The sequence below is a fragment of the Colius striatus genome, chromosome 2, assembly GCF_028858725.1.
Source record: "Colius striatus isolate bColStr4 chromosome 2, bColStr4.1.hap1, whole genome shotgun sequence".
NCBI classification, from domain to species: Eukaryota; Metazoa; Chordata; class Aves; order Coliiformes; family Coliidae; genus Colius; species Colius striatus.
The window spans coordinates 280,502-308,107 of NC_084760.1; the positions used below are offsets into that span (position 1 = coordinate 280,502).

Sequence of the window (27,606 nt, forward strand, 5' to 3'; positions counted from 1 at the left end):
AGCACCTGGATTCTATTAAGCTGCTGTTTTATTCCAAGAACAAACGCCAGAGTCTCTGCAGATAGAAAAAGCAGGCTAACTTCAGACTGAAATAAAGCCGCATCAACACGTAAGTGCTGAGAGTATGAACTTTGTATTATTTTTCCATGGCAAACACATAGTGATTCAGATTTATCACTATTCACATCTCTTGATTTGCCTCAGATAGAATAAATTATCCTAACCTGTTATGCACTAATTACTTAAGGCATATTTCAAGGCACATTTCAAAATCACCTCATAGTAATTAATCAAAGCGACATTGGTATGTACAATAAATTGAGCAGACAGTTCAAATGTCTCAGGTGTGTCTACACCTATATATCACATATACCAAAAGCTGTAAAAATAAGACTTCTTTAACTAATTTCTTCAGCAGATGCTCATTAGATTTTTTCAATGCACAAATGCCAAGGTACAACTGCAGCGCATGACAGTTTAACTCCACTGACATCTAAAACGTTTCTGATCTCAAGTGAATGATAAAACACGTCAGATGCCTCCTAAGGATCTCTAGATACGAGTTAATTTCACTTCCTCCATCTAAAAAGAAGCCCGAACACTGCAGTAATCAATATATTTCACTTGCACATTTCATGTTGAAGTCAACAGGATTTAAATAAGTAAGTACCACTCTCCATGCACCTCAGCCCATGCACGCAGTTAGAGAGTTTCTAGAGTTGGGGTTTATTGGTGAAATATGTGCTTTTCCACTTTGTTCAGAAAGTCATATAAGCTGCTGAGAGCAATAATGACAACATCAAGGGCAGGCAGCTGAATTCAGCAGCAGCTAAACCTGTCAGACCTCAAGACTACCCCAAGGAAGGAGCAGTGCCTTAATCCAGTTTCTAACTTAGCAGGAAGTCGTGGAGAGCAAGATGTTGCCTCTGCATTTGAGCAACAGAGTCACATCCCAGCTGCCAGGCACCACAGAAACTGAAGCACTGCTCTGCAGCATGGCAACAACAATCCTGCCCCACAGGGAGCAACTTCTCCTAACACAGCAGTTTTGGTAACCCCCAACACTACAAATTGCCCTAGTTTGGCTGAGCAACAACCTCATTCCAGGTCACTTGCAGGATGGTGCTATAGACTTTCTTCCCCTTGCACCATTCATGCTCCTGGAACCAGAGATGTAGAGAAAAGTGTTGTTTATGTATTGTTAGTACTATTACCCACCTGGACATGTTCCTATGCAACCTGATCTAGGCCCCCCAGGTGATCTCTAACGGTCCCTTCCAACTCCTACCTTTCTATGATTACACACACAGTATCTTTCCCCAAAGTCTTCTATATGTGATATCTAGGAAGTGCAGCTCCAAACAGGGTCTGGAAGAACAGACAAAAAAAGAACCCAGACACGGATACCTTGCCTAAAATCAGCTTTGCCCATGGTTAGCCCAGCATTCATCTTACCTAACTTTATCTTTCAAAGCATTGCCTATTTCTCATCATGTATGCTCTTTCTAACTTTAGGCAAGAGGGGTAATCCCCACTTTTTGCATTGCTCTGATTAATTTTAGGATGGGACCGATAACTAAAGTCCTGGAAGGACCTTCTCGCTGAGCCACAGAAGAAACGGCAACACCTTCATTAAACTAAGTGCCATAGTGGTAAAAAGCAAGCTTTCAGGCACAGCAGCACTCCTTCAGGTCTGAAAGAGAATCCGCAATCTTTAAAGGCTAAATACTACAGGGAGACAATGGGTTTCAGTTGTCCTTTACATGCTAACTGGATAGACGAGGAGGGGCTAAAAAGTGGCACCTGCAGATTTGCAGAGTGATTAACAGAGGAGCTGCCAAAAAAATCCTGTTTATAGGAAAGTGAGAAACCAGGTTCTTTATCACACCCCTTGGTGCTTATGATTCCTAGTATCCCAGGGAGCTGCGAACTCTCAGATCCTGACTCATTGAAAGGTTTTTCTGAAGGCCAGTTCAGCTCAGTTCAGAGATGGAAGGAAGTGGGGTTTGTTTGAAGTGCTGTCCTGTGAGGTACCCACAGGCTGTTTCCCTTTTCAGCTCCCAGTGGAGGTATCTTCTTGTACCTTATGCCTCTTTAGTTTCACCCATGTTACCTTCCCTAGTGCATCTAGATTCTGGCTCTTGTACATGAACCACTCATCACTTACTCATTTCCTTAGTATCACCATCCATACGTATGTGAGAAGCAGCTAATTCTGCACTGTGGACTTGAAAATTAGGGGAAAACCAGAGTGATTACAGCACCACAGCAAAACAAACGCCTACGTAAGTAAAACAGAGTTTTACTTTCCACTAAGTTCAAAAGGATCAACTAAAAGACAGGGGTTTTTCCAGTGTTTTTGGCAAAAGTTTGGTGTGTTTACCGACAAAGGAAAGGCATATTTAAAACATGCAGTTCCTGTGATTTTGATCACTATTCAATATAAGCTTGAAGAGGTTTTAAGCAGAGAGGAAATCAAAATTATACAGCGGTTGATTCTGGTACTTGCTTAAACTTGTAAAGGGTGTTACCTGTTGCTAGTAAATACTTCCATTTTCCACCACTTAAAATTCTGCCAATTTGGAAGTAAAGATGAAACCCTATTTAAAAAAAGAAAGGCCTCTCCTATTCTCAGGCAGCCTGGATTGCTTTCTCGTATTGCTTTCCCAATGGCGGAAGAATAAAATATCCTGGATTTTATGCTTGGCCAGTCTCTCATGAATGCTCAGGAGCAAAACATCTTGATTTTTAAAGAAATCAACCCTCATTACCTTAGAATATTTTGGGGGGGGGGTGTCTTTACAATGGAATTAGAAAACATGTTAAAATATTGCTTGGAACCATTCTGCAGAAACACAAAAGCCAAACATTTTAATGCAGCTAGCACCGAATTACCCCAAAATGCAAAGCTGGGCTGCCTTCAGTCTACAGATTTAGAGATAAAACTTAGCTTACAACTTGTTCAGTACCTGTGCACTGCAATATCAGGCTTTCTTTTCTTTGATATGCCCTTTAATTTACAGAGCCATCAAATGAATTACGTGGGAAATACAGAACATCTGTTCCCTGTTACTGCTGTAACTGCTTACCCCAGATACCTGTAGTCAAAAAAATGGTTCTGGGCCTTCTACATTTTTTTACTTTTTTTTTTTAATGAAGTATTTTGAATATGATACCAGGAAGGTTACTTCTAAATACTATGACAAGCTTTTACTGAATCTGTCACAGTTCACTATGACATCATCTACATTATGGTCTAAACAGCTCAGGAGATTGCTCAATGGATTATTCACCATCCTATGACTGGTTTCTTGGAAGGAAAGACGTAAAATTTTTCTACCTGAACAGTTACTTAACACTTAAAAGTAAAGCGTTTCATTACCAAGCACAACTTAACGTGAATCATTCCACCCTTCTGCCACATCAGCACTTAGAAAGAACACCACCGCAAAACCCAGACACGCTCACGACGACTTTGGAAACAAGAGGGTCGTACAGGACAGTCAAGAGTTGAGTGCTCTCAGTTTTTAACAAGCTTATTGCTACAAGTTATGTGTCAGGGGAGATGACAGAAGCAGAGTCTGTGGGACAAGAGTTTTGTTTATAATGACTTCTAGCCACTTTTACCATCAGGGTATGAGAGTCACTCTTAATTACCAGAACACAAACCCAAACTCAAGTGTGATTCCTGTCTCAGCTGCAACAGGCACATTTACTAGAACAACCACACAAAGGGCATGATAGGCAACCCACAATCTGTTTCCCAGCAAAGGTGAGTCTTTCCCATGAATCTCCCTTGTACATTACAGAAACCAAAAAGGCACAGTGGCTTCAAAAGTCACCAGGCAGGAAAAAACGCATCTGTCACACCATATTCATACCCAAATTAAAAGCAGTCCTCTGGAATGCACCGAGATGGATTCTGCAATCTTTATCCAGACAAAACTTGCAGAGATACCATACGGAAAGAGCTGGGGTGTGGCTGGGTTCAGCAGAGCTTTCAGCAAATCACCTGCATACCAAGCTGGGAGACAGACTCTGCATCTCATGCTCTTGCTGTTCTACTACTCTAAGCAATTTTGAGTAAGTAATCTTGGAGATGTAATTGTTAATAGTTGTTTGTATTTCCAAAATACTTTGATGCCATCTGCAAGGCTATTAAACTCAATCTGTGACTGATGCACTGAACAAATCACACAGCAAAGTCTGTCAACTTACCAACTGCATGTGACAACACACTGGGCACAAAGAGTAGGAGTTGTTCATGTCCACACCAGTGCAAAGTTTTGGAAACCACTGTGCTAAACAACACCACAGTAAACAACCACTACTAACCTACAGGAGCCACTGCAAAAGCAATGTTACTTTTCAGAACAGTTAAAGGCTCCTTAATATCAGAATATATTAGTGAGCATGGCAAGAATTATCTCCATTTTACAACACAACTGAGAGAAAGAACAAGGAATTCGCTTCTGGTCAAGTGCAAGAAACCTGGAAATTATAGTTTCAAAACTGGAAACTAGTTCCATAGCAATTTTTCTGTTGAAACACTTTTAAAAGATACAGCCAGGAGAACAAGCTATTTCTACTTCTCTGATGTCATACTTTCATACTTTGTGTATCAGTGAGCCAACATTTCCTGAGACCATCTCATCTTACTGTGAGAAGAAAAGCCATTTACTGTACATCTTCACAAAAACTTTACTTTTCACATTCGGCAGTCAAGGGCAGAAAACTTTATCTGAAGACTCCACATAGACATTAGAAGTTTGAGTGCTGAAAAACCGCAAATATTATCAAATTCTAAAAAGAACAGCACATTCAAAATTAAATGATAATTAAAACTATGACTTACACGCCACTCAGCACGTTTATAGATTGTGTCCTCAGACCGTACCCAGTGTCTTTCAAATTGGAAATGATTCCTAACACGTTAATATTGGAACCCTTTGATCCAAAGTCTTTTTCACTGTACATTATCATATGGGAGCTTGTGAAGTCCTGTTGAAACAAAGAGATGCATCATAAGGAAAACGCAACACACTGTCTTGGTGCAGTCAGCAGGTGCCTACCACACGCTCCAGGAACTCACACCAATGATCGGCCGCAGTGACTGCAGCTCCTCATTGTAGCCACCCCAGTCTGTCCAGTCCCGATACGCTCCTTCTTCCAGCAGGTACTGATGGCCTTCAAACCCGGGCTTCTCGTAAGCGACCCAACTAAACAACAACGACAACAGTCAGTCTGCGTGTGAAAGTGGACAACCGCCACTCCGCGTTGCTAAGGAGCAGACACAGAAGTGGGGAATTTGTCTCTTTTGCTGTGAATATTTGAAAAGTTAACTCAGGCATGTATCTAAAGCCAGAAACTAAGAGAACAGAAAAAAATAAACAGGTACTGAATTTGTCCACTGCAATTTCCAGTGCTCAGAAGGGGAAGCTGGAGGGGAAATACTGCTGGTATTTTCCCACACTTACACTCCTCCCAGTACTTTCATGGATCCCACTGATGTAAGTCTTGTCTTCTCTTCTGCTTCCTTGTCACCAAGCGTAAAGATCTCCGATTCTATTTCCACGTGTCTCCCTTCAAAGAAAGGCTTCTCATAAATTATTATCTATAGCAGAGAAGAAAGAAAACAAAATTTGCAGAAAGCGTGAGGTCTTCCAACAACAGACAGTTTCTATTGCATGGGCACACAGAGGCAGTAGGAGATTATAGAAACTAATTACCAGGCTACCTCTATTCTCTTCAAGAAGTTCTTCCCTTAAAAATACAGCCTGAGAGTTTTAATGTTCATTACTCATCAGCATAATTCAGATGGCTGTTACCACTGTCAGATATGTGTGTGACTGATGCATAAATATGACAGAAGCTGCAGCTTCACGGTGTGGTCACCTACAGCAGGACCAGCCACTAAACCATCAGTCGTTGGTATATGATCAAGACTTATTTATCCACCTACAAGTAGTTCATCTGTTATTAAATATCTTTGGACAATTACATAAATATGGACTTTTACCTTTGGCTCTCCACCAAATTCAACTTTGCGACCACCCTGTTAGAACACAAAATAAAAAAGGCAAAAAATAAGTTGACTATAGTTGGACAACTTACAGCAACTCTAAGAGTCATTGGCTCTTCACTAAAAGACACAATTAAGATGAGGCCTTCCTTGAAGAAAACAAGTGAAAAAAAGAAGGCAGATTTAAGGCAGAAAGAGATGCAATTGAATGTTAAAAGTTTAAGAATTATATAGACTAAACATGTTTGGTTTTAAGGAGTTATATGTGTCCTGAAAAATCCAGCCACTTTAGAACATTATTTCTAACACATAAACATAGGTCAAGTAACTTGCAAGTAGTTTACCATTTTCAAGGGCCTCATGGACCTAATGTAGGCTTCCTTCTTCTCCCAGAATGCTAAATTAGGATATTCACCAGGCTCCAACATTAAAGGCACTCCCTGGAAACCAGGTTCTTCATAAATTAGCCATCTAAAAGTGGGAGGAGTAGGGGAATGAAAGTAAAAGATTAAAAACCCCAGAACATTTCTGAACAGTGAAGAACAAGATCATATGCTTCAGAAAATACATCATTACACCCTTAATAAAACTTTGCTCCTTTACCACCGAAATTGCAAACTGCAAGCTGGCACACTGGTAAATCTCTGTGCCTGTGCAGGAACTACCAATAATGCCCGTGTTTTGTTTCAACAGGCTAAAAAAAAACCCCATTATTACACACACACACAAAAAAAAAGACGGTTAAGAATTTGACTCTGTTTTATTTGAAGGCAATCCAAGTTTTGGACTGAAGTGTCAAGACTTTGGAGTACTCTGTATTATTTTTAGAATAGTTGTTAAATACACAGAACCAATTTTCAATAACCCGAAAGATCTCTACTGACTTAGACTTGGATTTGTTGCAGAATCTGTTCAACAGAAAAAATACCTAAACTAGTGTTACTTACTAATACAACGGAAAGCATGACAGCTCCTTAGAAATCTACTTCCTCGGGATTTGTATCTGCTAATAAATCTGCTCTGAAAAACAACCTTCAAAATTTCCTGATTGAGGCAGCAATAGTAGTTGGTCAAAGCCTTTTTAGAAAATCTTAGACAATAATCACTTACTGGAAACAAAGCAAGATTCTCCTGATCCCTGTGAAAGGAAGACAATGTATTTCTTCCAAATAAAGTTAAATTTTCTGGTCTCTCAGAAGAGCAACACGAAGCCGTATTAAAAAAAAATACTACAAAGAACCACTTTATGCAGCCAACCCTTTAATCATGTAAGACTCATAATGTGTAAGTCTGGTGATATCAGAAAGTGTTAATCCATCACTCTTAAAAGGCAGATTTCAAGCTGATACAAACTGCCAGAGGTTGATACCGTTTCATTACGGATATATGGTTCCAAGAAAAAAACAAGGAGCTTTAATTTTCTTGCTGTCTATAGACAAACGGTTGACCTTTTGTGTATCCTGTAATCACACTGCTCAGTAAGTCCCAACTTACAGACGGTTCCACAGGGCTCAGCACTGGGGCTTGTTCTGTTTAGTATCTTTATCAACAATCTGGATAAGGAAGGGATTGAGTCAGTTTGCAGGTGACACCAAGCTGGGAGGATGCACAGACCTGCATGAGGGCAGGAAGGCTCTGCAGAGGAACATGGACAGGCTGGAGCCATGGGCCAAGGCCAATTGCATGAGTTTTAACAAGGCCAAGTGCTGGGTGCTGCACTGGGGCCACACCAACCCCGGGTAGTGCTACAGGCTTGGGGCAGAGGGGCTGGAAAGGCCCTGGAGGTGTTAGCCAACAGTTGCTGACCATGAGCCAGCAGTGTGCCCAGGTGGCCAAGAAGGCCAAGGGCATCCCAGCATGTATCAGGAATAGTGAGTCCAGCAGGACCAGGGCAGGGATTGTCCCCTTGTACTCAAAGAATCACAGAATTGTTCAGGTTCAGAAAGAACTTTAAGACTGAGTGTGGCTGCACCTCAAATACTGTGTTGAGTTTTGGGGCCCTCCCTACAAGAAAGAAATTGAGGTGCTGGAGCACATCCAAAGAAAGACAATGAAGATAATGAAAGGTCTCTTGTAAGGTGCAGCTGAGGGAGCTCGGGGTTGCTCAGCCTGGAGAACAGAAGGCTCAGAGAAGGCCTTATTCTTTACAACTACCTGACAGGACAGGTTGTAGTGAGGCGAGAGTCTGTCCCTTCTCCCAAATAACAAGCAATAGGACAAGAGGAAATAGACTCAAGTTGAGCCAGAGCAGGTTTACATTGGACATTACAAAGAACTTTTTCCCTGAGAAGGTTGTCAAGCACTGGAACAGGCTGCCAAGGTAGGTGATTGAGTCTCCAGCCCTGGAGATATTTGAAACACGCTCAGCTGAAGTGCTGAGAGATCCGGGTTAGTGGTGGGCTTGGCAGCGTGAGGTTAGTGGTTGGACTCCATGATCTTAAAGGTCTTTTCTAATTCTATGATTCTAACTTCACTGCAAGACTTCAAACCCATGCAAGACCAAGTTAAGAGTACAATCAGAATATAAAGGTGCATTGACTCATTTTTGTTGGCAGCATTCAGTAAACAACAATTAAACATGAACACTGGGAAACTTAAAGAAGATACAACCACACCCTCATGGCAAAGTGACTCAGAACCAGAGCCTCCCTCAACTGCCAGCACAGTGAACTGTGCCGTGCCTGTAAACTAAAGGAAAGAAAAAACCCTGCAGCATGCAAAAAAGCAGTAACAATTTACTAAATTTCTCAGGCAAGCAACTGGCAGAACTGACTTCTTTCCACATTGGACTAACGAATGAATGCTTTCATAAAGATTATTTTTCAACTGTCTTATTTTGCTTCGTGGTACAACTATTAGTCTGCCTTCCCTTAAGGGATCCAAATGCAACACAAAGAAAGTAAGACTGTAACAGTTTACACGGATTTAGTGCAAAAACTGCTGTCACACCCATGCAAAACTTGCTTCCTTTCCAAAAACTGTGTTATTTCACTATTTATTCTCATAAAGACTTGTTCATGACACACATTACACTCCTAACTCAGGTGGCTAGGTATTTCCAGGTGACTTAACACACGTGTCTCAGACATTGCTGTAAAAACACTGATTAAAAATGCACTGTGAAATACAAGCAGACTTTCCAGAGCTCACACATGACATTAAGTCTTGCTCTGTAACAGAATGGCTCAAAAATTTTCTTCTAGCACAAGCTCAGAGGAAGGCAAATGGGAAATGTGGTCATCCCCCCTCTCATTTAGAATAAGCATGCCCGAGTGAGACAGAACAGGACAAGCAAACTGACTCCTTTGCTACAAATACACAAGCGTTACTCTGCCTTTACTACATGCAAGCAGAAGAAAAGCTGGCTCTAACAAAACATTTTAAGGGGTCAGCCTCTCCAAGGATGAGGCACTACAATGATGTACTAATGCTACCATCAACAGTTACTACCAAAACACAGAACTAGGGTAAGTACAGCCCGCTTGCATGTCTGCTTTAAACCATTGGTTACACCTATCAAATTCCTTTCATAGCAGCACACGTTCATACAGAAGGATGCACTTACGTGCCCCAGTGTACTTTGATAGAACACGTCTTCTGTGTGGTGCCAAACACCCCCGTCTCTTCTGTGTCATCAAAAAACGAAGTCACGACTCCCAGCCCCTCAGGCTCTGTATACAAATCAATCCGGCAAACCCTGTAATCCTGAAAAATTCAGATTGCCATCATCACTTGACCTGTGCTGCAAGTCCTGTAATTAATGTGGACAACTAAATCGGTTTTCAAACATCTGTTTTTCTTAAATTGTTTCCCCCCTTGTCAGTTGCTACTGCCATTAGGTGCCTGTAATGAAAGTATAGTGAGGCCAGTTTGCCTGTCTCTGCTGGGACCAAGACAGACAGTCTATTTCTAATCAGCATTTACATTGTTTACTCTCTGCCATCAAGACAGGAATGTGTCTTCTTTCATCAGGGAACATCTCCTCTAGTGAATTAAATCCCAAGATAAAACCAAGCAAGCCACTCTTGAAGAGAATTGCAGTTTAAACAGAAATTGTAGTTACAAGCAATATAGACTCCTTTTTTTTTCCTTTCCTAGTCAATAACTTTATAGCTCATGCTTGTTTTGGCAATCTGCAATGGTAACTGCTTAATGGTAGGCTAAAAGTGCATGTAGAAAGGCTGTTCTACCATGCACAAAACTCTCTGGTAAGTTAGCAAAGACAGGGCTGTTTTCTGAGTATTAAGCAAGGCTTGATGTTTGACACCAAAGCTCCACGTTGAGTGTAAATCTGGTTTGTATTTAAAACAAAAAACCCAAACCAATAATGCACACACCTCTCTTGAAAATACGAGTCTGTAGAATTTCTGATGGTTTTCCAGTTGTTTTTCCTGAGACACTGACTAGGCTAAAAAGCATATGCTGTACACAGTGGGGTTTATCAGAATAACCCCCAGAACGCTATGTTTTCCTCCTGCCCTATCCTTCCAGTGGCTGTTACCACAATCCTCACTGTGCAAGAGCCCCTACATGTGTTTTGTGATTAAATGTGAAATTCAACATGGAGGATTGTTTCATGCATTTACAACTCGTGTTACAGTTGTGCCCTAATACAACAATCAGGCTTTGTATCAGCATAAAACTCATCACCAAACATTAAGATCTATAAACATTTTTCTTTCCTTATATTTTACTTGCCTTAACTACGTGTCTTATTGAACCAATTACTGCAGGCTTTCGAGATTTACGTTCGTTTTGCTCTTCAGAAGAATCTGAACCCCAAATATCAGGTAGTTCCAACTCTCCTTCTTCCAAAGGAATGGAGGGACCTTCAAAATTTGGTTTCTCATAGAGTATCCAGCTTAAAAATAAAAATTTAGAATTTTTAATGGTGATTTATGAGATGTGATTTGCAAAAATCATGCTCTCATTTAACAAACCTCTTCACAAGCAGTATTATTTCAGACCTTTCCTGCCACCCCAATACAGCTTATTCCTCCACCACTGCTACTGCAAGGCATTTCTGGTCTCTGCAGTACTTTTAACAGCCACAATAAAGACAAATATAGCTACTGTTGTCCTGCAATTTCATAAAAAACTCCACCTTTTAAAATTACTGATTTGAGGCAACAAGATTGCTGTCTGTCAATACCAGACTTTTGCATGAGACGCTAATGAGAACCAACTTGCAGCTCAGCAAATGCTGGCACTGTATCACGTATAAACAGATGAGCTACTTGGACCTTGTAAACGTCAACCTGGAGTCCCACAGGTACTCGTATAGATGTGCCAAAGGATGCTCAGAAGACAAGCACAACTTTAATGGCAGGTTTGGATATTTAACTAGACAGAAACTGTATTCATCTGCAAATACAAAATCTTCCCCTGGAGCTCTCAGCTGAAGGGGGCTGCAGGGAGACCCAATCCTCTAGTTCATGCTGGAAAAAAGACCTGGTTTCACACAGATCAGAAGATTTTCATCCCAGTTCTCTGAAGCTGAACAGCAATCAGTGTGCTTCCCAGTACTTTCTACTACAGCTAGCTCTTGTTTTAGCAGCTTACTATCAGATTGTTACTTTCCAGAACCTGCTATTTGACTGGCCACAGCTTAACTTGCTTCACTAATAACGGCTGTTCTGTTAATGCTACAAAGAACACAGGAGATCAACTTGTTCTGAATCACTCTTAGGCAATCTAGCTTCTGGAGAAAAATTCCCTCTGGACTTACCAGAGAAACAGTCAACTATACAGCACCACCACATACCTTTGGATGTGGAATTCATATTCTGCACCCAAACCCATGTGAGACATTGCTTTAAAATCCTTTGCTAGTCTTTTAGTCCAATCCAAATACTGTGCAAGAACCCACAAAGGGGTGAGGAGTCAAAGGACAGCATAGCTGGACAGAAATCTGTCATTTCATCCCATGTCTATGCCTGGTGAAACGTTGCACCCCTCCAGATGGTAACACGTGCTCCATCTGACAACTCAATGAGCTTCCTGGCCCAGACCTTCCTATCGCAGAGACAAAATGCCATGCTTCTTGCTCTTGGGTGTCCACCTTACACTGCCACTTGCAAGGTAGACTCACGGTCAGTCACATGTTGGTTCTGTTTCAGAAGACTTTTTTTGACAGAATAATGATAAGGAGTAAAAATTAATCTCTTACCATCCTCTGACGACTTTAACTAAAATTGTTGGAGACAGAACCCAAGAACTGCAATCCAGAACATCATGGAAAACTTCAATACCACTTTTTTGATAGTCTGATTCACAGTATATCACCAGCTGTGTTTATAAAACAAAGACAAAAAAAGAACACAAAACCAAGCCACCAACAACATATAATTCTATCTTGCTATGCTGTAAATACAGAGAGGAACAGTAAAGATAACAAAAATTATCTCACCTTGCCAGGTCTGGGATTAATTTTGCTTTGTCCATTTCTTGAAAGTGCCTAGTAAGACAGCGTAGAGCAAAATGTCACCAAAAAAACCCCAAACCAAAAATATGCTCAATAAAGATGCTCAGCTATATAAAACAAAGACCTACCGAAACAAAGCAGAAATTAGTCTGAACAGTAAAAAGCTGGTAACACTCCATCTATACCTATGTGATGCTCCAGTTCCATCTTCCTCCTGAACAGTTGTGTCTTGCCACAAATGTACAAACTTACATACTTTTTTCTTCTTAGCTCTGAATTACCAGCTCACCAAAGACAACTAACCTCAGATGTGACAGGCTTTAAAATCCTTCTTATCAGCCTCCTATGTATTCTAGGAGTTTCCTAACAACAGACTATTTAAAAAAACGCATTCATAAATTACATGCTCGACAATGGTAACGGTATTAGTGGAAGTTTAAATGGCAGGTAACTGTAAAGCATGAAATAATTTGGAAGGAACGTATGAAAACACTACGATGGCAAATATAGGTATGAACTAACCCAGCATAATCAATTGTGTGCCAAACACCTTGCAACAGGTAAAAGGAGGTTGTAGTGAGGTGGAGGTTAGTCTCTTGTCCCAAGTAATATGTGACAGAACAAAAGGAAAGCACAGAACTATTTCATCTGGAAGAGCCCTTTAAGCTCATGGAGTGCAGCCTTTGTCCCAGCCCTATCACCCACCAGCCCATTTCCCTCAGTGCAACGTCCACCCAGCTCTGAAACCCCTCCAGGGACAGTGACTCCAGCACCTCCCTGGGCAGCCCCTGCCAATGCCTCACAACCCTGGCAGCAAAGAAATCCCTCCTCACATTCAGGCTGAGCCTCCCCTGCTGCAACTTGAGGCTGTTTCCTCTTGTTCTATTGCTTGTTCCCAGGGAGAACAGACCCACCCCAGCCTGGCTGCAGCTTCCTTTCAGGTAGTTGTAGAGAGTGAGAAGGTCTCCCCTGAGCCTTCTTTTCTCCAGGCTCAACAGCCGCAGATCCCTCAGCCCTTCCTCACATGAGACATGCTCCAAATCCTTTCCTAGCTTGGCAGCTGCCTCTGGATCCTCTCCAGCACCTCAGTGTCCTTCTTGTAGAGAGGGGCCCAGAACTGGACACAGGATTTGCGGTGCAGCCTCACCAAAGCCAAGTACAGGGCAATGATCAGCTCCCTGCTCCTGCTGGCAACACTGTTCCTGACATAGACCAGGATGCCTTTGGCCTTCTTGGCCACGTGGGCACGCTGCTGGCTCATGTTCAGCTGTTGTCAACCAACACTCCCAGGTCCCTCTGTGCCTGGCAGCTTTCCAGCCACTCCTCCCCAAGCTGGAGGTGCTACTGGGGGTTGTTGTGGCCCAAGTGCAGGACCTGGCACTTGGCCTTATTGAACCTCATGGCACTGGCCTTGGCCCAGCCATCCAGCCTGTCTAGGCCTCTCTGTAGAGCTTCCCAGCCCTCAAGCAGATTGACACTTCCACCCAGCTTGGTGCCATCTGCAAACTTACTAAGGATGCACTCTGTCCCCTCATCCAGATCATTGATAAAGACATTAAACAGGAGTGGCCCTAGTACTGAGCCCTAGGGGACACCACTTGTGACTGGCCACCAACTGGATTTAACTCTGTTGACCACAACTCATTGGACCTGGCCATCTAACCAGTTTTTCACCCAGGATAGCGTATGCTCATCCATGCCAAGAACAGCCAGTTTCCCCAAGGGAATGCTGTTGGAAACGGTGTCAAATGCCTCACTGAAGTCAAGGTAGACAACATCCACAGCCTGAAGCTGAGCCAGGGGAGGTTTAGATTAGACATTACAAAGAACTTTTTCACTGAGAGGGTTGTTGGACACTGGCACAGGCTGCCCAGGGAGCTGGTGGAGTCACCATTCATGGAAATATTTAAAAGCTGCGTAGATGAGGTGCTGGGGGCTGTGAGTTAGTGACAGGCTTGGCAGTGTGAGGTTGGTGGTTGTAGTCCACGATCTTAAAGGTCTTTTTCTATAAAAAAGTGTGAGATTGTGCAAAATAAGTGGTAGACTAAAAAATGCTAGGAATAAATAGAAGATGTTGAGGTATACAAAACCTAAAACAATGATGAAGTCAGTGGTAAATTATACCATATAGAATATATAGGAAAAGTGTGTTTATATCGTGTCATCTTAAATAAAGAGATCATTGCAATTACATGTTTGGTTTCCTAGCAAGAACAGGAATGAGCATTCCAGGATAGGGTCCCACTCTTCTAGTCACCATTCATACAAACAGAGATCCTAACTAGATCCTGCCCCTAAATAGACTGCAGCCCAAGGTAACCAGCAACACGTGCAAGGAATTAATGAGAACACGTTAGTCAGCACACAGGGCAGGCAGTGGTCTCAGGACAGACTTCCTAACCACCATTAGAATTTTGTAGGCATCATCAAGACATGTTGAAGCATGACTAGTTTTTTAGCCTGTGCTGCAGTTCCAGTTAGAACTTGCTCTGTGTTTTAAGGAATGCCAAAGTCATTGTTTTGGGCTGCCCTTGCTCTTTCCTTTCGCATTAGCCATTAGCAATTGCATCATCATTTCCTCAGTCAGTGGAAGATGCATAGTAGATAGACACCATACAAACATTTTCAGTTCCTGTCTAACTTGAGCAAGGCGATTCAGGCCAGCAACAGTGCTTCAGAAGTCTCGGAACCCTTCAGAGCCCAATAAGCTTCCCTCAAGAGCAGTTTTATGTGCATACATAGCCCACTGACACATCAGGCCTCCACACTAATAAAAATCTGAAACCCAACCAGGAGCAACATCAACAAAAGTCTAAGTCTACACCATTGCAAATAACTCCCCTAATTTTCATCCCCATGTTAATTTAAAAATTTCACATGAAAGAAAAAGCTACACCCTCAAAATTGCAGAGTACCATGGCTGATTTCCTTCTGCAAGGTGAAGAAAAAAAGGAGTTATTTCTACTACTCCCTCACTCCTTTTAGTAGAACTGTAATGACAGACAACCATTAGCTTTGGAAAAGGATTTCTCAAACTTCTTACGTGCTGCTTCAATTCCACAGGTCACATTAACGGGGCCACTGAGCTCTGGAGAATGTATTTCTTCCCACGGTTCTTAGATATCCTGATTATAGCTTTCCTCTCAGGTAACAGTAAGGGCCCACATCAACAGAAATAGCAGACACTATACAACATTGGTTCATCATTTTGAAAATAGAAATTATCAAGTTCCCTGACATTAGGATAAAGCTGCCCCTAAAGGAAAGTGCATCGCCATCAACAAATGCTCATGACTAGTCAAAGGGACAGCCTTCCACTGTGTAGCAGCACTTTCAACAATCACTATTATCCACTTCCTAAAGAACATGTATTTTCTATCAAATGTGTTGGACTACTGGGAACAAAAACAGTGGGCTAAAAAAAGTTTGTTCTGTTACTCATTTAACAGTGCAATGGCTGAATGTCTGGCTGGAAGAGGAGAGAGAAAACAGACACAAGTTTTACCAAGTTCACAGAAAGCATTCAACCAACTCACAACAAGAAGTTAGCATGAGATCTCTTTCATAGAATCACAGAATCGTAAGACGTATGAGGGGACTGGAACATCTTTCATAGGAGGAAAGGCTGCAGGAACTGGGGCTGTTCAGTCTAGAAAAGAGGAGACTGAGGGGGGATCTCATTGATATTGACAAACATCCAAATGGTGGGTGTCAGGAGGTTGGGACATCCCGTTTTTTCTATTGCAGCTAGTAACAGGACAAGGGGTAACAGGATGAAGCTGTAACACAAAAAGTTCCACTTAAACACTGTGAGGTGAGGGAGTCCTGGCCCAGGCTGCCCAGAGGGGTTGTGGAGGCTCCTTCCTTGGAGGTCAAGACCCGTCTGGACACGTTCCTGCGTGACTTGATCTAGGTGAACCTGCTTTTGCAGGGGGGTTGGACTAGATGATCTCTAAAGGTCCCTTCCAACCACCTACCATTCTATGATTCTGTGATATTCAAACATACACACTCAATTCATATTTTTGAAGAGTCTCAAAACAAGGGCATCATACAGAAACATAAATGTGCCAGATGTCATCTCATTTTCACATGTAGCCAACATCATGTGAAACTGGTACCACATCTACATTCACCTCTATGTATTTGTAATCTCTGTATGTCCCTAAGAAGGGAAACAGAACAAAACAACACATGTGCATTACCTATAGAAAATATAAAAGTTGGGTAACTTTTCAGGTACATTTTAAACAACACATTACTTACATCCACATCTAATAAACCAGGGGGGACATTAGATTCATATCTGCTTGTCCCTAACCAGCTGGAAAAATTTTTCTCAGGGTTCCCATAGTTAGACATTTGTAAACTTAGTTCTTTTTTCACACCATCTGCTTGCATGTACTTCTCCACAAAACTGGGAAACTTCACATCTGAAAGAGACTAAATTGCAATATCAACATTAACAGTCATTCAGCAGGCAGACAAAGTTGTACACACTGGCATTTCACGAATGACTACTCTTACCTCAGATTTCTGAGGCATGCCAAACGGCCCCGAAGGCTCCTGCTGTGAAGGAGGTATCCCTGAGGAGTCAGCTGCGAAAGATACTGCGCTGGCATTTACCGGGGTGATGGAAGGACTCAAAAACTTCTCTTTAGACGTAGATGACAGCAAGCTTGAGAAGAGGGAGCTTTTTTCGAGTCGGGATCTCTTAATTTCACCATCTGTACCATCAGTGTTCTCTTTTCCATTCATTTCCTGAGCAAAGGCAGGTTCCTCTCTACTACATGACTGCAAGGCTTTGAATACGATGCTTTGCTCTGTTGACGCACGCTTGGGCCTGACTCTGGCTATCGTTTCCAGGCTCTGCATTTTAATTTGTTGGGTCGGTAACAGATCCTGTGTTTTTTCCTTCCTCAGTCCCAAACCAAAAGTAAATATGCTAGGATCAAATACTTTCTCCAAGTTGTCTTCATGAATGGGAGGCATTGCAAAGTGGGGTGCTGGGGATTTGGGAAGCTTTGACCTCTTCTTTTTCTGGGGTAAACAAACTGAGCTGTCCAAGTTTTTTATTGTCTCAGCAAACTTCTGCATGTCAGTCGGGGAGTCAAAAATGCTGTCATCTTCAGCAGATCCATTACAGGTTTTGTCTGGGCTCTTCTGTGTATCGGCATTGTGCTCGGATATCAATGTACCGTCCTGACTGCTGTCATCACACTGCAGTGCTGCAAAGCTCAAATCTCCTGGCTTTGCCTTTTCATCTCCATTTTCCATCTTTTTAAATTCTGATCTAGAAAGAGCGTATTTGTCATCGTTGCAAGGTGACAACACCTCTGTGTTTGGCTGCATCTTTTCTTCATTTCTGTGGAATTCCGAGCCTGTGTTATTTCTCTGGTAGGAAACATCTTGAGCATTGTCACTTTTAGTGGGCGAGGGCAAAGACAGTTTAATAGGTGAACTTTCTTTTTTAGCTGTGGTTAATTCAGGATCAGGTTGCTTCAGAGAGAAACCGCTAGCATCAACTTTGCTGCTTTGGTTAAAGAGGGATATTGCAGCTTTTACTTTCAGTTCTAAGGCAGAGCCTTCTTCATTTTTGCCTTTTAATTCCGCAGTGCTTTCTTTCTCTGCTGTGCCATTCTCAAATAACTTCTGGCGACTGCTTTGCTTATTTAACATTTTATCAGGCTGCTCGCTTTCCTTCGGTTGTTTGCCAAATTTCAGCTTTGCTCTGCCCACAAACATGCTTGGTACAGTACTGCTTTTTGAAGCAGAGATGTCAGCGGGCCTCTGGCTCTGGTTAGCACATTTATTTTCAAACAAGGAAATTTTGTTGGCAATGTTGCTGTTAGTTTTATTAACTGGTTTTTCAAGAGTATCCTGCTCACTCTCTAAACTGTCTTGATTCGTAGATCCTTTAAAATTCAGCTCAACATTCTTCGGCTTAGCTGGGCTACAAGAGGCAAAGTGATAGAGTTACACCTTTGATTAATCTGGAAGACACTTGTAACTATTTCAAAATAATACAAAGTAGCATTATAATGATTATTTTCCGTAGTCACTTGGTTTAAATGTTGATATCTCAAAAGGAATTAACAAAAAAAATAACTACAGGAACAACAACAGAAAATGAGATACTAAGTAAGAAGAATACATTTCAAACACATGTAGTTCTTTAATGCCCACTAAAACAAAAAACACAGCAGCCTACAGCATCTGCAATTGAGGCAGAGAACTTCACTCCTAATGACTGACAGACATTAAAATTTAATAGCAAATAGGCAGAATAAATTATATGCATGCAATTCCCTACAGAGTTTAGGAAACAAATCCCAATTCATTATGGTGATAATGAGTTGGTTAACATTTGAATATACCTCTCCAACAAGTTTGGAAGACATCTGCCCAGATTCTTTGCAGCCCTTCTGCTGCAGAAGCAATCTTAGAGTGAAAAGCCTCTTCTGGCCTCATTAGTGTTGGTGGAAAAGGTCACCATCCCCCTTCACTGCATCATCCACTTGGCTAAGTGAATACCACATGTGAGGACTCTGCCACTTCCTTCAGGTAAAGTCGAGTAACAACTTAAATTGTGTAAAATAGCCCTGCTAATTTTACAAGAATTGAATTATGAAAAACTTACAGAAACTTCTCCAGAGTGGATAGAGAAGTGTGTGAAATTACTCAGCACACAGTATTCATGCACTATGGCAGAAGGCTGACAACATGCAGCTGAAGGGTTTAAGCCTCCTTCCTCTGAATACCTACATCCAGGAAAAAACATACTCCAGTCCCCTGATCACCTTGGTGGCCCTGCACTGGACTCTCTCCAGCACTTCCCTCTTGAGGGACCTGGGCTGGGCAGCCCAGAACTGGACACAGGACTCCAGATGAGGCCTCAGCAGGGCAGAGGAGAGGACAGGGGGAGCAGAACCTCCCTTGACCTGCTGCCCACACTCTTCTTGATGCATCCCAGGATGACATTGGCTTCTTGGCCACGAGGGCACATTGCTGGCTCATGGATAGCTTACAGTCAATCAGGACTCTCACGTATCTCTCTGCAGAGCTGCTCTCCAGCAGGTCACCCCCAGCCTGTCCTGGTGCATGGGTTTGTTCCTTCCCAGATGCAGGACTCTGCCCTTGTCCTTGTTGAACCTCAGGAGGTTCCTCTGTGCCCAACTCTGCAGCCGGTCGAGATCCTGCTGAATGGCAGCACAGCCTCTGGGGAATCAGCCAGTGCTCCCAGTTTGGTGCCAGCAGGGAACTTGCTGAGGGTCCCTCTGTCCCCTCATCCAGGTTGTTGATGAAGATGAGGAAAGGTCCAGGCCCTGGGGCTGTTTAGTCTGGAGGAGACTTAGGTGAGGGAGCCCTGGCCCAGGCTGCCTAGAGGGGTTGTGGAGGCTCCTTCCTTGGAGATCTTCAAGACCCACCTGGACACGTTCCTGTGTGACCTGATCTAGGTGAACCTGCTTCTGCAGGGGGGTTGGACTGGATGATCTCTAAAGGTCCCTTCCAACCACCACCATTCTATGATTCTGTGACTCATGTCACCTGCCACTGCAGGAACAGCATGAACAGCTGTGAAGATGCAGGGCACATGTCCTCAATACTTATCAGTCAGACATAATGAACAATAAGGAGCCCACCATCCCCTCAAAGACAGATCTGTTCTCCAAAGAGAAAGGGGGACAGCAGGGGGGGAACTACCACAGAGCATAAAATATTTAGACATTACTTTGACACTTTTTTAGAGATACAATTTCAGTACAATTGTTTTTCCTGAACTTGTTAATTATTCCATGTTCGTTCTTTTTTAAAAATGAATATAAGTTGCAAGGGGTCTCTAAAGGTCAGCTAGTCTAACCTTCTGCTCCAAACAGGAACAACTTCCACGTTAGACCAAGATGCTGAAAGCTTTGTCTGACGTAGTTCTGAGTATCACCAAAGGCCAAAGATTTCACAGCCTTACTAGGAAAGCACTGCAACAGGTCAGTAACTACCACTGTGAATTACTTTTGCCTTGTATCCCACTGAAACTTCACTGCTGCAACTTGCAACCATGGCCATTGTCCCATCACTGTAGATCTCAGAGACTAATCTGCCCTCTCTCTAATACCTGTATAGGTAGTGAGAGATTATTGAGGTATGCTGATATTGTTCTCTCAGCTGAACAGATCAAGCTTCTTTGGCTTCTCCTCATACACGGTATGCTCCAGTGCCATCATTTCTTAAAGGCTCATCACTGAACTCATTTCAATTTGTGAATATCTCCCTTGTACCAGAAGATGAGAGTTATAAAAGGAAGAAGAGGCACAACTTGATATAATACCCCAGATGTACGCTCATAAGCACCAGATATCTTCTCCTGTGAGTTGTTGACTATGCTCCAGACCATGTAGCCCAGTACAGGCTTAGCCTTCATCTGCTACAAAAGTTCACTACTGACACAGAACGACTTGCTGTTCACCAGAACTCTTCACATTCTTTTCTCATCAAAAAAGGGTACTTATCCTCTCCTCTTACTTGTTTTTTCAAGAAGTATCGTTAACAACTGTGTTATCTTAACGTACTCATAGCCATACCATCCTTTTGTCAGCCAGTCTCTTGCACTACTACATGCCTTTCAACATAGCAACTCATATCTTCCCAATAAAATCCATCTCTCCCTGTGTGCCTTGACATAACCAAGTTTAATGGTTAACACTGACAGTTATCAGCCACACCTGAAACCCGACTTAAATGAACACCTCAAAGGTATAGTTTCAAGTTTTGCACATTTATGCAGAAACAACCATTTCAGCAACTTGGCATTTTACATTCTTCAGTACTTCTGAACAGCAGCAGCAGAAAAACAGCAGAGATCAAAGAGCAACAGAGGGTTCAGCCCTGGAGCTCCATGCGCTACAGCTGGCCTCCTCTAACTGATCTTTTCATTATACCTTTTTCCACACTAAGAAGTACTGACTTCCAATACAGCCAAAAGATGTGCCTTATTGGAGTATCCTTTAAGCCTCCCTCCCTTTCAACATGGGGGAAAAGCACTAAAAGACAGATTCACATACAGGGCAAACACTTCCTTATGAGCAGCCCAGTGCAGCTGATTCCTACTACTCATTGCTGATCTGCAATTCCAGAAACAAGCAGGAACAAGAGAAATAAATACTGATGCCCTTCTCTTTGGCTACGCCTTGCAGCTAAACCATGGAAGCAAGCAGTTAAACCTCTTACAGTATAGTCATAAATGGAAGGAAGGTGAGTCACATAGCTGAAGCACATTATCCAACAGACCGTGTCAAGCATGTAACCGATGCCAAAAAACGTTGGTGCCAAAACATCAGATTGAGGTGAGCAAAGAAAAATGGCATGTTAACAGAGTAATTCAACAAGTGGAGATATATGCAAAGGCAACTACAAAACCAGGTCTGAACATCAAATGTGACAACTGAAGCCAAGTTTTCTGCTAAGCCCATCAAAGTAACTACTGCTGTGTTTTTTATTTGCTGATTAAGACATACCATCCACCTCAGTTTAGACTCAAATCTGATAGGTTTCCTTTCAAAAGCTAGAAGCAAAGTATCCTGTGACTACCAAGTTGACCAGAAAACAGATATAAACAGAACAAAGACAGAAAATGCTATGATTACTTGTAGAGAACCAGCAAAATCGACTTCTTTTTACATTGTTTCTAGTAAAACTCCATCCTCAGAATTGGCACAACGCCACTGGTAAGAGATATTACGCTTTTTAAGAGAAAACTACCTTGATGATAAAAATTCCCTCTTACAGGAGAGTATTTTTCAGCCTGAAAGGGATTCATGTGAAGTATCTGACAATAACTTATTACCCTTTGAAAATGGGAAAGTTACCTGTTTTCTAGTTCAAAGCGAGAACAAAACCACACCTTCTCCTAGTAACAGCATTACCTTTTTCTTTCCCATTTTACAGCAGCTTTGTCCATAGCCAGGTTTATACTTTATGTGTTCTGATGAATGACTATAAGGTATGCCAGCTAATCTGACCGTATCAATTTGTCTGGCTAAAGACACTGTGTGGTACTGTGCACTGACAGCTATCAGATGCACTAGGAACCTTGCATGCAACACAGCAGTCCCCACCCAGGGCTAAAGTTCCTATAGCAGCAGATAAGGCCAAGACAGAGTGCCACACACTCCACAAAATCAGGTGAATTACAACGGGTGGTTTATTCATTAAAATCAAATGTGTCTGAAAGGACACCTGTCTGTTCTTCTGTGCTGTGCTCATACAGTAATTCACTGTACAGCAACACAGGGAGAAAAACCCTGAAAACCAAAATCCAGCTATGCAAGCATTTATAACTTCACCATCACTACTGACTGTGACACAAAGGGCAAAAATATGAAACCTACCCTCCCTCTGAAGCTGTGAAGACATAAAACTTTAGCGCTTAAGATCTGTGATGTATATTTTCAGATGGCAAAGCGCTGCCATGTACCAAAACATCACCACTTTACCAGGTGTTTTCAATTCAGTTATGAACGAACAAACCAGATACAGAGTACTACAGATAGTGCAAAGGAAACTGTTCCTAATGCTCCTGAGCTGCTCAGATGTGGGAATTGCAATTGGAAATGGATGTGTCCTTGTAGTGTTGAACCCTCACATCCCTCTAACACGACTGAACGACAGCTCTGAACCACAGGGGGACCTGTAAGATTCAGTGTGCTCTGACAGCTATAAATCAATGCACCTGAAAGAGTAAAGCAATAGCACACAGCACAGAGCCACGACACAAGTGGCAAATGTAATAAAATGATTCACTGCACAAGAGAATGGAGTGGATTCCATGAAATCTATTGCTGGCCTCACAGCAGTGATTACACTGAAAGTTACATTGACTTCTTTAGAATCCTGAGGAAAGCGCTGATCACCTCTGAGTGACAGATGAGGATTTCTTTGAGTGTAAACCAAATCCTGTAACATCAGGCATTTGCAGAATTGTGCATATTCACATGCACAACAACTAACATGATTCATCCTGCACGTACTTATGAGCAACCGTATGCATTCAGATTTCTGCGGCGTGACTTCTCATACCCTATGAAGGATCAAGTTCTTTGCTGCACCCTACATTTCTTCGTAAAATAGTAGCAGAACTTAACACTGTTTCAAAGAGCAACTTGAACACATCCCTTACTCTAGATAGATAACAGACACATAGCTAGTGTTCCTAGAAACAAACACAGACACGGGCAAAATTACAGCTAGGTTATGTTACTCACAGGCTAATCTTTGTCATGACTGTTCTGGAAGCATCCGAACTCTTCAGCTTTGAGCCGTCTAAATCAGAATTTGTCTGTCTCTCAGATGACATACACAGGTCTCCATTTTTAATCCCATCAGTACGCAAGAAAGCTCTTCCATCCGAACCATTGCCATGCTTTGCTGCCTTGGTCTCATTTCTGCCATCAGCAAACACCAAGGCAGTGTCTTCTGTCTTATCAGCCAAAGAAACTTTGGCAGACTCCAAGCTGTCTTCCCCAAAAGCCACAGGTATAATTCCCTTTTCCACCGAAGTTCTTTTTGTCGTTGGGTTACTCTCTGGTGATGGTGACGGTTGCTTTTTTGAGGAATAATCTTTTACTTGACTCTTCAAACCAGTAGGGGAAATGGGGACAGCATCTGACTGACTCTTTTTATACGATCTTCTCCTTGCAGATGTGTTTGAGATCTGCTGCTTGCCTTTGTCAGTTTCAGCTTTAGATGCTACTTTGTGAGCAGATCCAACTTTTAGGTCTTGATTGTTACCTGGGGAAGAGGAATTCCTTTCAGGAGTCTGTTGAGGAGACTTCACTTTTCTTTCTGAGTTTATTATCTTGTCTGAAAATACCTCAGCAGAGACATCATCCTCAAAAACAGATTCTTCTCTTGCAGCAGTCTCACTCTGGTTTCTCTCTCCGTTTGGAATGTCACTGGACGACTGAGATTTCCTCCTTTTTCCAGATCTTTTGTTAGTAGATTTTTTATCCATTGTGTCCAAATCACTACAATTTTCTTCTGATGTAACAGTCACAGGTTCATTAAGGAGTTCGTCTGTTTTCCTTAGATATATATCAACCGTTAACACTCTAGCAGAATGTGCGTGTTCACTCACTGCAGATTCCAACTTGTATGGCAACTCCTTTGGTTTTGCATGCCCAGGCTCCTCAGACACCCATGTGTTCACCAGCTGCTTGTGGCTTAAGATACTCTTCTCTAAGTCTTCACTAGACAAACTCCTCAAGCTCTTTATGAAATCCGGAGTTGTGGAATTATTTATATCTGTGATGGATTCTTTCTCCAGTTCTAAGGTTTCCACATTCAGGCTGCTCTCAAAGAAAGAGTTTTTAATGGTTTCACTGCTGCTGCTCCAGTCTGCTGACCACTCACTGTCAGAAGACACTCCCCTGCTACTCCATTCTGAAATGGTATCGTGATACAGTGGTCCTACTTCCCTACTGAAGTTGTATTCCTGCGCCTCAGAAACGGCAGTCACGTTTCTCACTTGCTTCTGTACTTGAGGAGCTTCGTGTCCTTCTTGGATGTGCCCACCGTAAATTGGCAGCACTCTGTGGGGAGAAATCGACCTCTCTCCTTTCCGATGGGAAGCGTGCTCTAGTGAACTTTTGACATTCTTCCTTTTCCCTGTACCAAACAAATTTCCAAGTCTTTCCAAAACTGGTTTCTTTTTATTCTCTTCTCTAGAAGAATCTGGCAATTGCGAGGTGGACTAGAAAAACAAACAAACAAACATGTGGTTAATGTCAAAATTGTTTCTATAATGTATTTGTTTTTGTTAGCACCACCTGTAGATTAAAAGGATACACTAAACAGGAACCACACAGCATACTGAACAACACTCACTCTTAAAAAACAACAGGAAAAGCAACTAAAATCCCAATGTCTTTTTGTATGTTTCTGTGTTTGTTTAAAAGTATGAAGATCTCACCCAACAATAACAACATTATATGTCCCAAATCTCACATTTCTGCATAATTAGTTAACGCCACTCAAAATAATACAGGAATGCATCCTGGTTTCTGCAAGACGAAATAAGCTGCTTGGTCAAAATCGTCCTTGTAAAAACAAGAGTGGGGACTTCAACTTTCCACACTGGCTGAATTAGTTTCGTCACTTCTGTTAGTATAGTTTCAAAGACCTAAGTTGCATTACAATTTATACACTTCTCATTAATGAAGTATAGACATACTTGGCTTGTTTTGGGCTAGAAAACCCTGAACTGTAACAGCCACTGCATCATCTGACGAGCGTTACTGGGTCAAATACTGCCCTGGATTACTCTCGGTGAAGTTTTCCCTTACAACTTCTAATTAACATGGTAAACAGGAAACACGCAACAGCATTACCGAGTAAACATGCACATTTGCATTTTAATACATTAGCCCTTTTTACATGCCGGCACGATGAACACTTGTTTTGAGACGTCTATTTCAAAACACCACGAATACTTCCTACGTCTGCGGACCAGACCTCCCGAGGAGCGCGGGTCCCTCCGGCAGCACGGAGGCTGCTTCGGCGCGCTGTCAGCTTGTTTTCGCTGCAGCCGGCGCGACCGCCTGCCAGCGCCCGGGCGGCTCTGCCCGCGCCCCCCGCCCGGCCCCGCGGCCGCCGCATCCCCCGCCGCCGCCTCCCTCCCCGCGGCGACGGCCCCGGAGCGCCGCGCCGGCACTGCCTCCCGCCCGCCGCCGCCTCCGGCCCGCGCGGTACCGGGAAGAAGCCCCCCGAAGCTGCCGGCCATCCTCCCCTGTCCCAGAACGGAACGACCAGGAGACAGCAGCCGCGAAGGGCTTCAACTGCCCCACACCCTCGCTTGGCTATGCCGGTGCGGGCGCCTGCGCCGCACCTCCCCAGCCCTCCGAGCGACGGGCCCCGCCGACGGCCGCGGCACTCACCGCCCGGCCCAACGCGGCTCGGGCCAGCGGTCCCCGCGTGGAGCCGCCCGCACGCACCGCGCCGCTACCCGCGCGGCTGCCCCGGCGCCAGCTGTCTGCGCGCTCCGCCTCGGCCCGGCCCCGCAGCGCGCCCCGGCCCGCCCCGAGCCCCCGCCCTAGCCAGCGGCTCCACCTGGCCGGGCCGCCGCCCTCGGCCGCGGAGGGAGGGACGAGGACGAAGGCTGAGGGGCAGCGAGGAAGGCGGGGAAGGGACCGCCCTCAGCCGCGGGCGAGGCTTCGGAGGGGGCGGTGGGGTGCGAGCGGGGCGCCGCATCCCGTGCGCGCCCCAGCAGCCCGCGCTGCGGCGGCTTCCTCGTTATTGAGGGCAAAACGCCGCCGCGGGCGAAACCGACAAATGTTTGATGTTGAGGGAACCGCGCCAAGGGTCGAAGGCGGGCAGGTCACGTCGCCGCGGCGGTGGCGGGCAGCAGCGAGGGCTGCCCGGCCCCGCGAAGGGACAGCGCCGTGCCTCCGTCAGGGCTAGCGGACGGGGCGGCGCGACCCCAGGGCACCGGCTGCCGGTCCCGCCGCCTGCCGCAGCTGCGGGGACGGGATGCGCGATGCGCGTGTGGCGGCGGCGGCCCGGCCTACCCCCGGCCCCGGTCGCGCCGAGGGGCCGAGCCCCAGCGGGAACCCGGGAGCGGGCGTCGGCCCGCGGCAGGCGCTGCCCGGGTAGGCGTGCTGGGGCTGGCACCGCCGGGCGGCCGGGCCCTCGCGGGGCGATGAACCCGCGCTTTCTAGCTCGCAAAGCGGCGGGCGCGGCTGCCTGCGCCTGCCGCCCGCGGGCCGCGGCTCCTGCTGCGGGGGGCTGTGCCGGGGCGGCGGGCGCCCCACGCCGAGGCGGCACCCACCGCCCGCGCCCGGCCCCGTGACAATGACTCCGTGGCCTAATGGTGGCGGCGCTCTCCCCAGGCGCTCAATTAGTATTTAGAGTTTAATGAATGCCAAACTACTCCTCTTGTAATTAACGCTTAATTACTTCTATGAAGTGGAACAGCTTCGACAGGAAGGACCACGTAAAGTCTCGCTTCGGCGTTTCTGAGGGCTCGGCGCGGGGCCGGGACAGACGGCAGGTCAAGCCCCCGGGGCCGCCGCGCAGCCTGGCCCGCGGCACGGCTGTCCCTCCGGCTACTGGAGAAAATAAGGGCCTCTTTTTTTTACATGGTCGCTTCTGCCTCCGGGCGGAAAAGCTT

General features: G+C 44.1%; 1 protein-coding gene across 2 annotated transcripts in view; it reads right to left on the bottom strand.

The window, feature by feature from the left end:
• The window catches only part of CRYBG1 (crystallin beta-gamma domain containing 1), a 119,879-nt gene that overhangs the window by 18,792 nt on the left and 73,481 nt on the right, over positions 1-27,606 (bottom strand). Inside the window, exons 1-13 of one of the 2 annotated variants that reach the window (XM_061991186.1) lie at positions 26,375-26,452; positions 23,705-25,191; positions 16,974-18,399; positions 16,713-16,889; positions 12,432-12,479; positions 12,192-12,310; positions 10,721-10,883; positions 9,588-9,727; positions 6,367-6,493; positions 6,020-6,055; positions 5,478-5,614; positions 5,093-5,219; positions 4,856-5,001 (exon numbers count right to left, since the gene is read on the bottom strand). In XM_061991186.1, the coding sequence (XP_061847170.1) occupies positions 4,856-5,001; positions 5,093-5,219; positions 5,478-5,614; positions 6,020-6,055; positions 6,367-6,493; positions 9,588-9,727; positions 10,721-10,883; positions 12,192-12,310; positions 12,432-12,479; positions 16,713-16,889; positions 16,974-18,399; positions 23,705-24,453 (3,395 nt within the window). In that variant the 5' untranslated portion in view covers positions 24,454-25,191; positions 26,375-26,452. Of the gene's footprint in view, positions 1-4,855; positions 5,002-5,092; positions 5,220-5,477; positions 5,615-6,019; positions 6,056-6,366; positions 6,494-9,587; positions 9,728-10,720; positions 10,884-12,191; positions 12,311-12,431; positions 12,480-16,712; positions 16,890-16,973; positions 18,400-23,704; positions 25,192-26,374; positions 26,453-27,606 lie in introns of those variants that run through there. The other variant, XM_061991185.1, reaches the window with a different exon arrangement.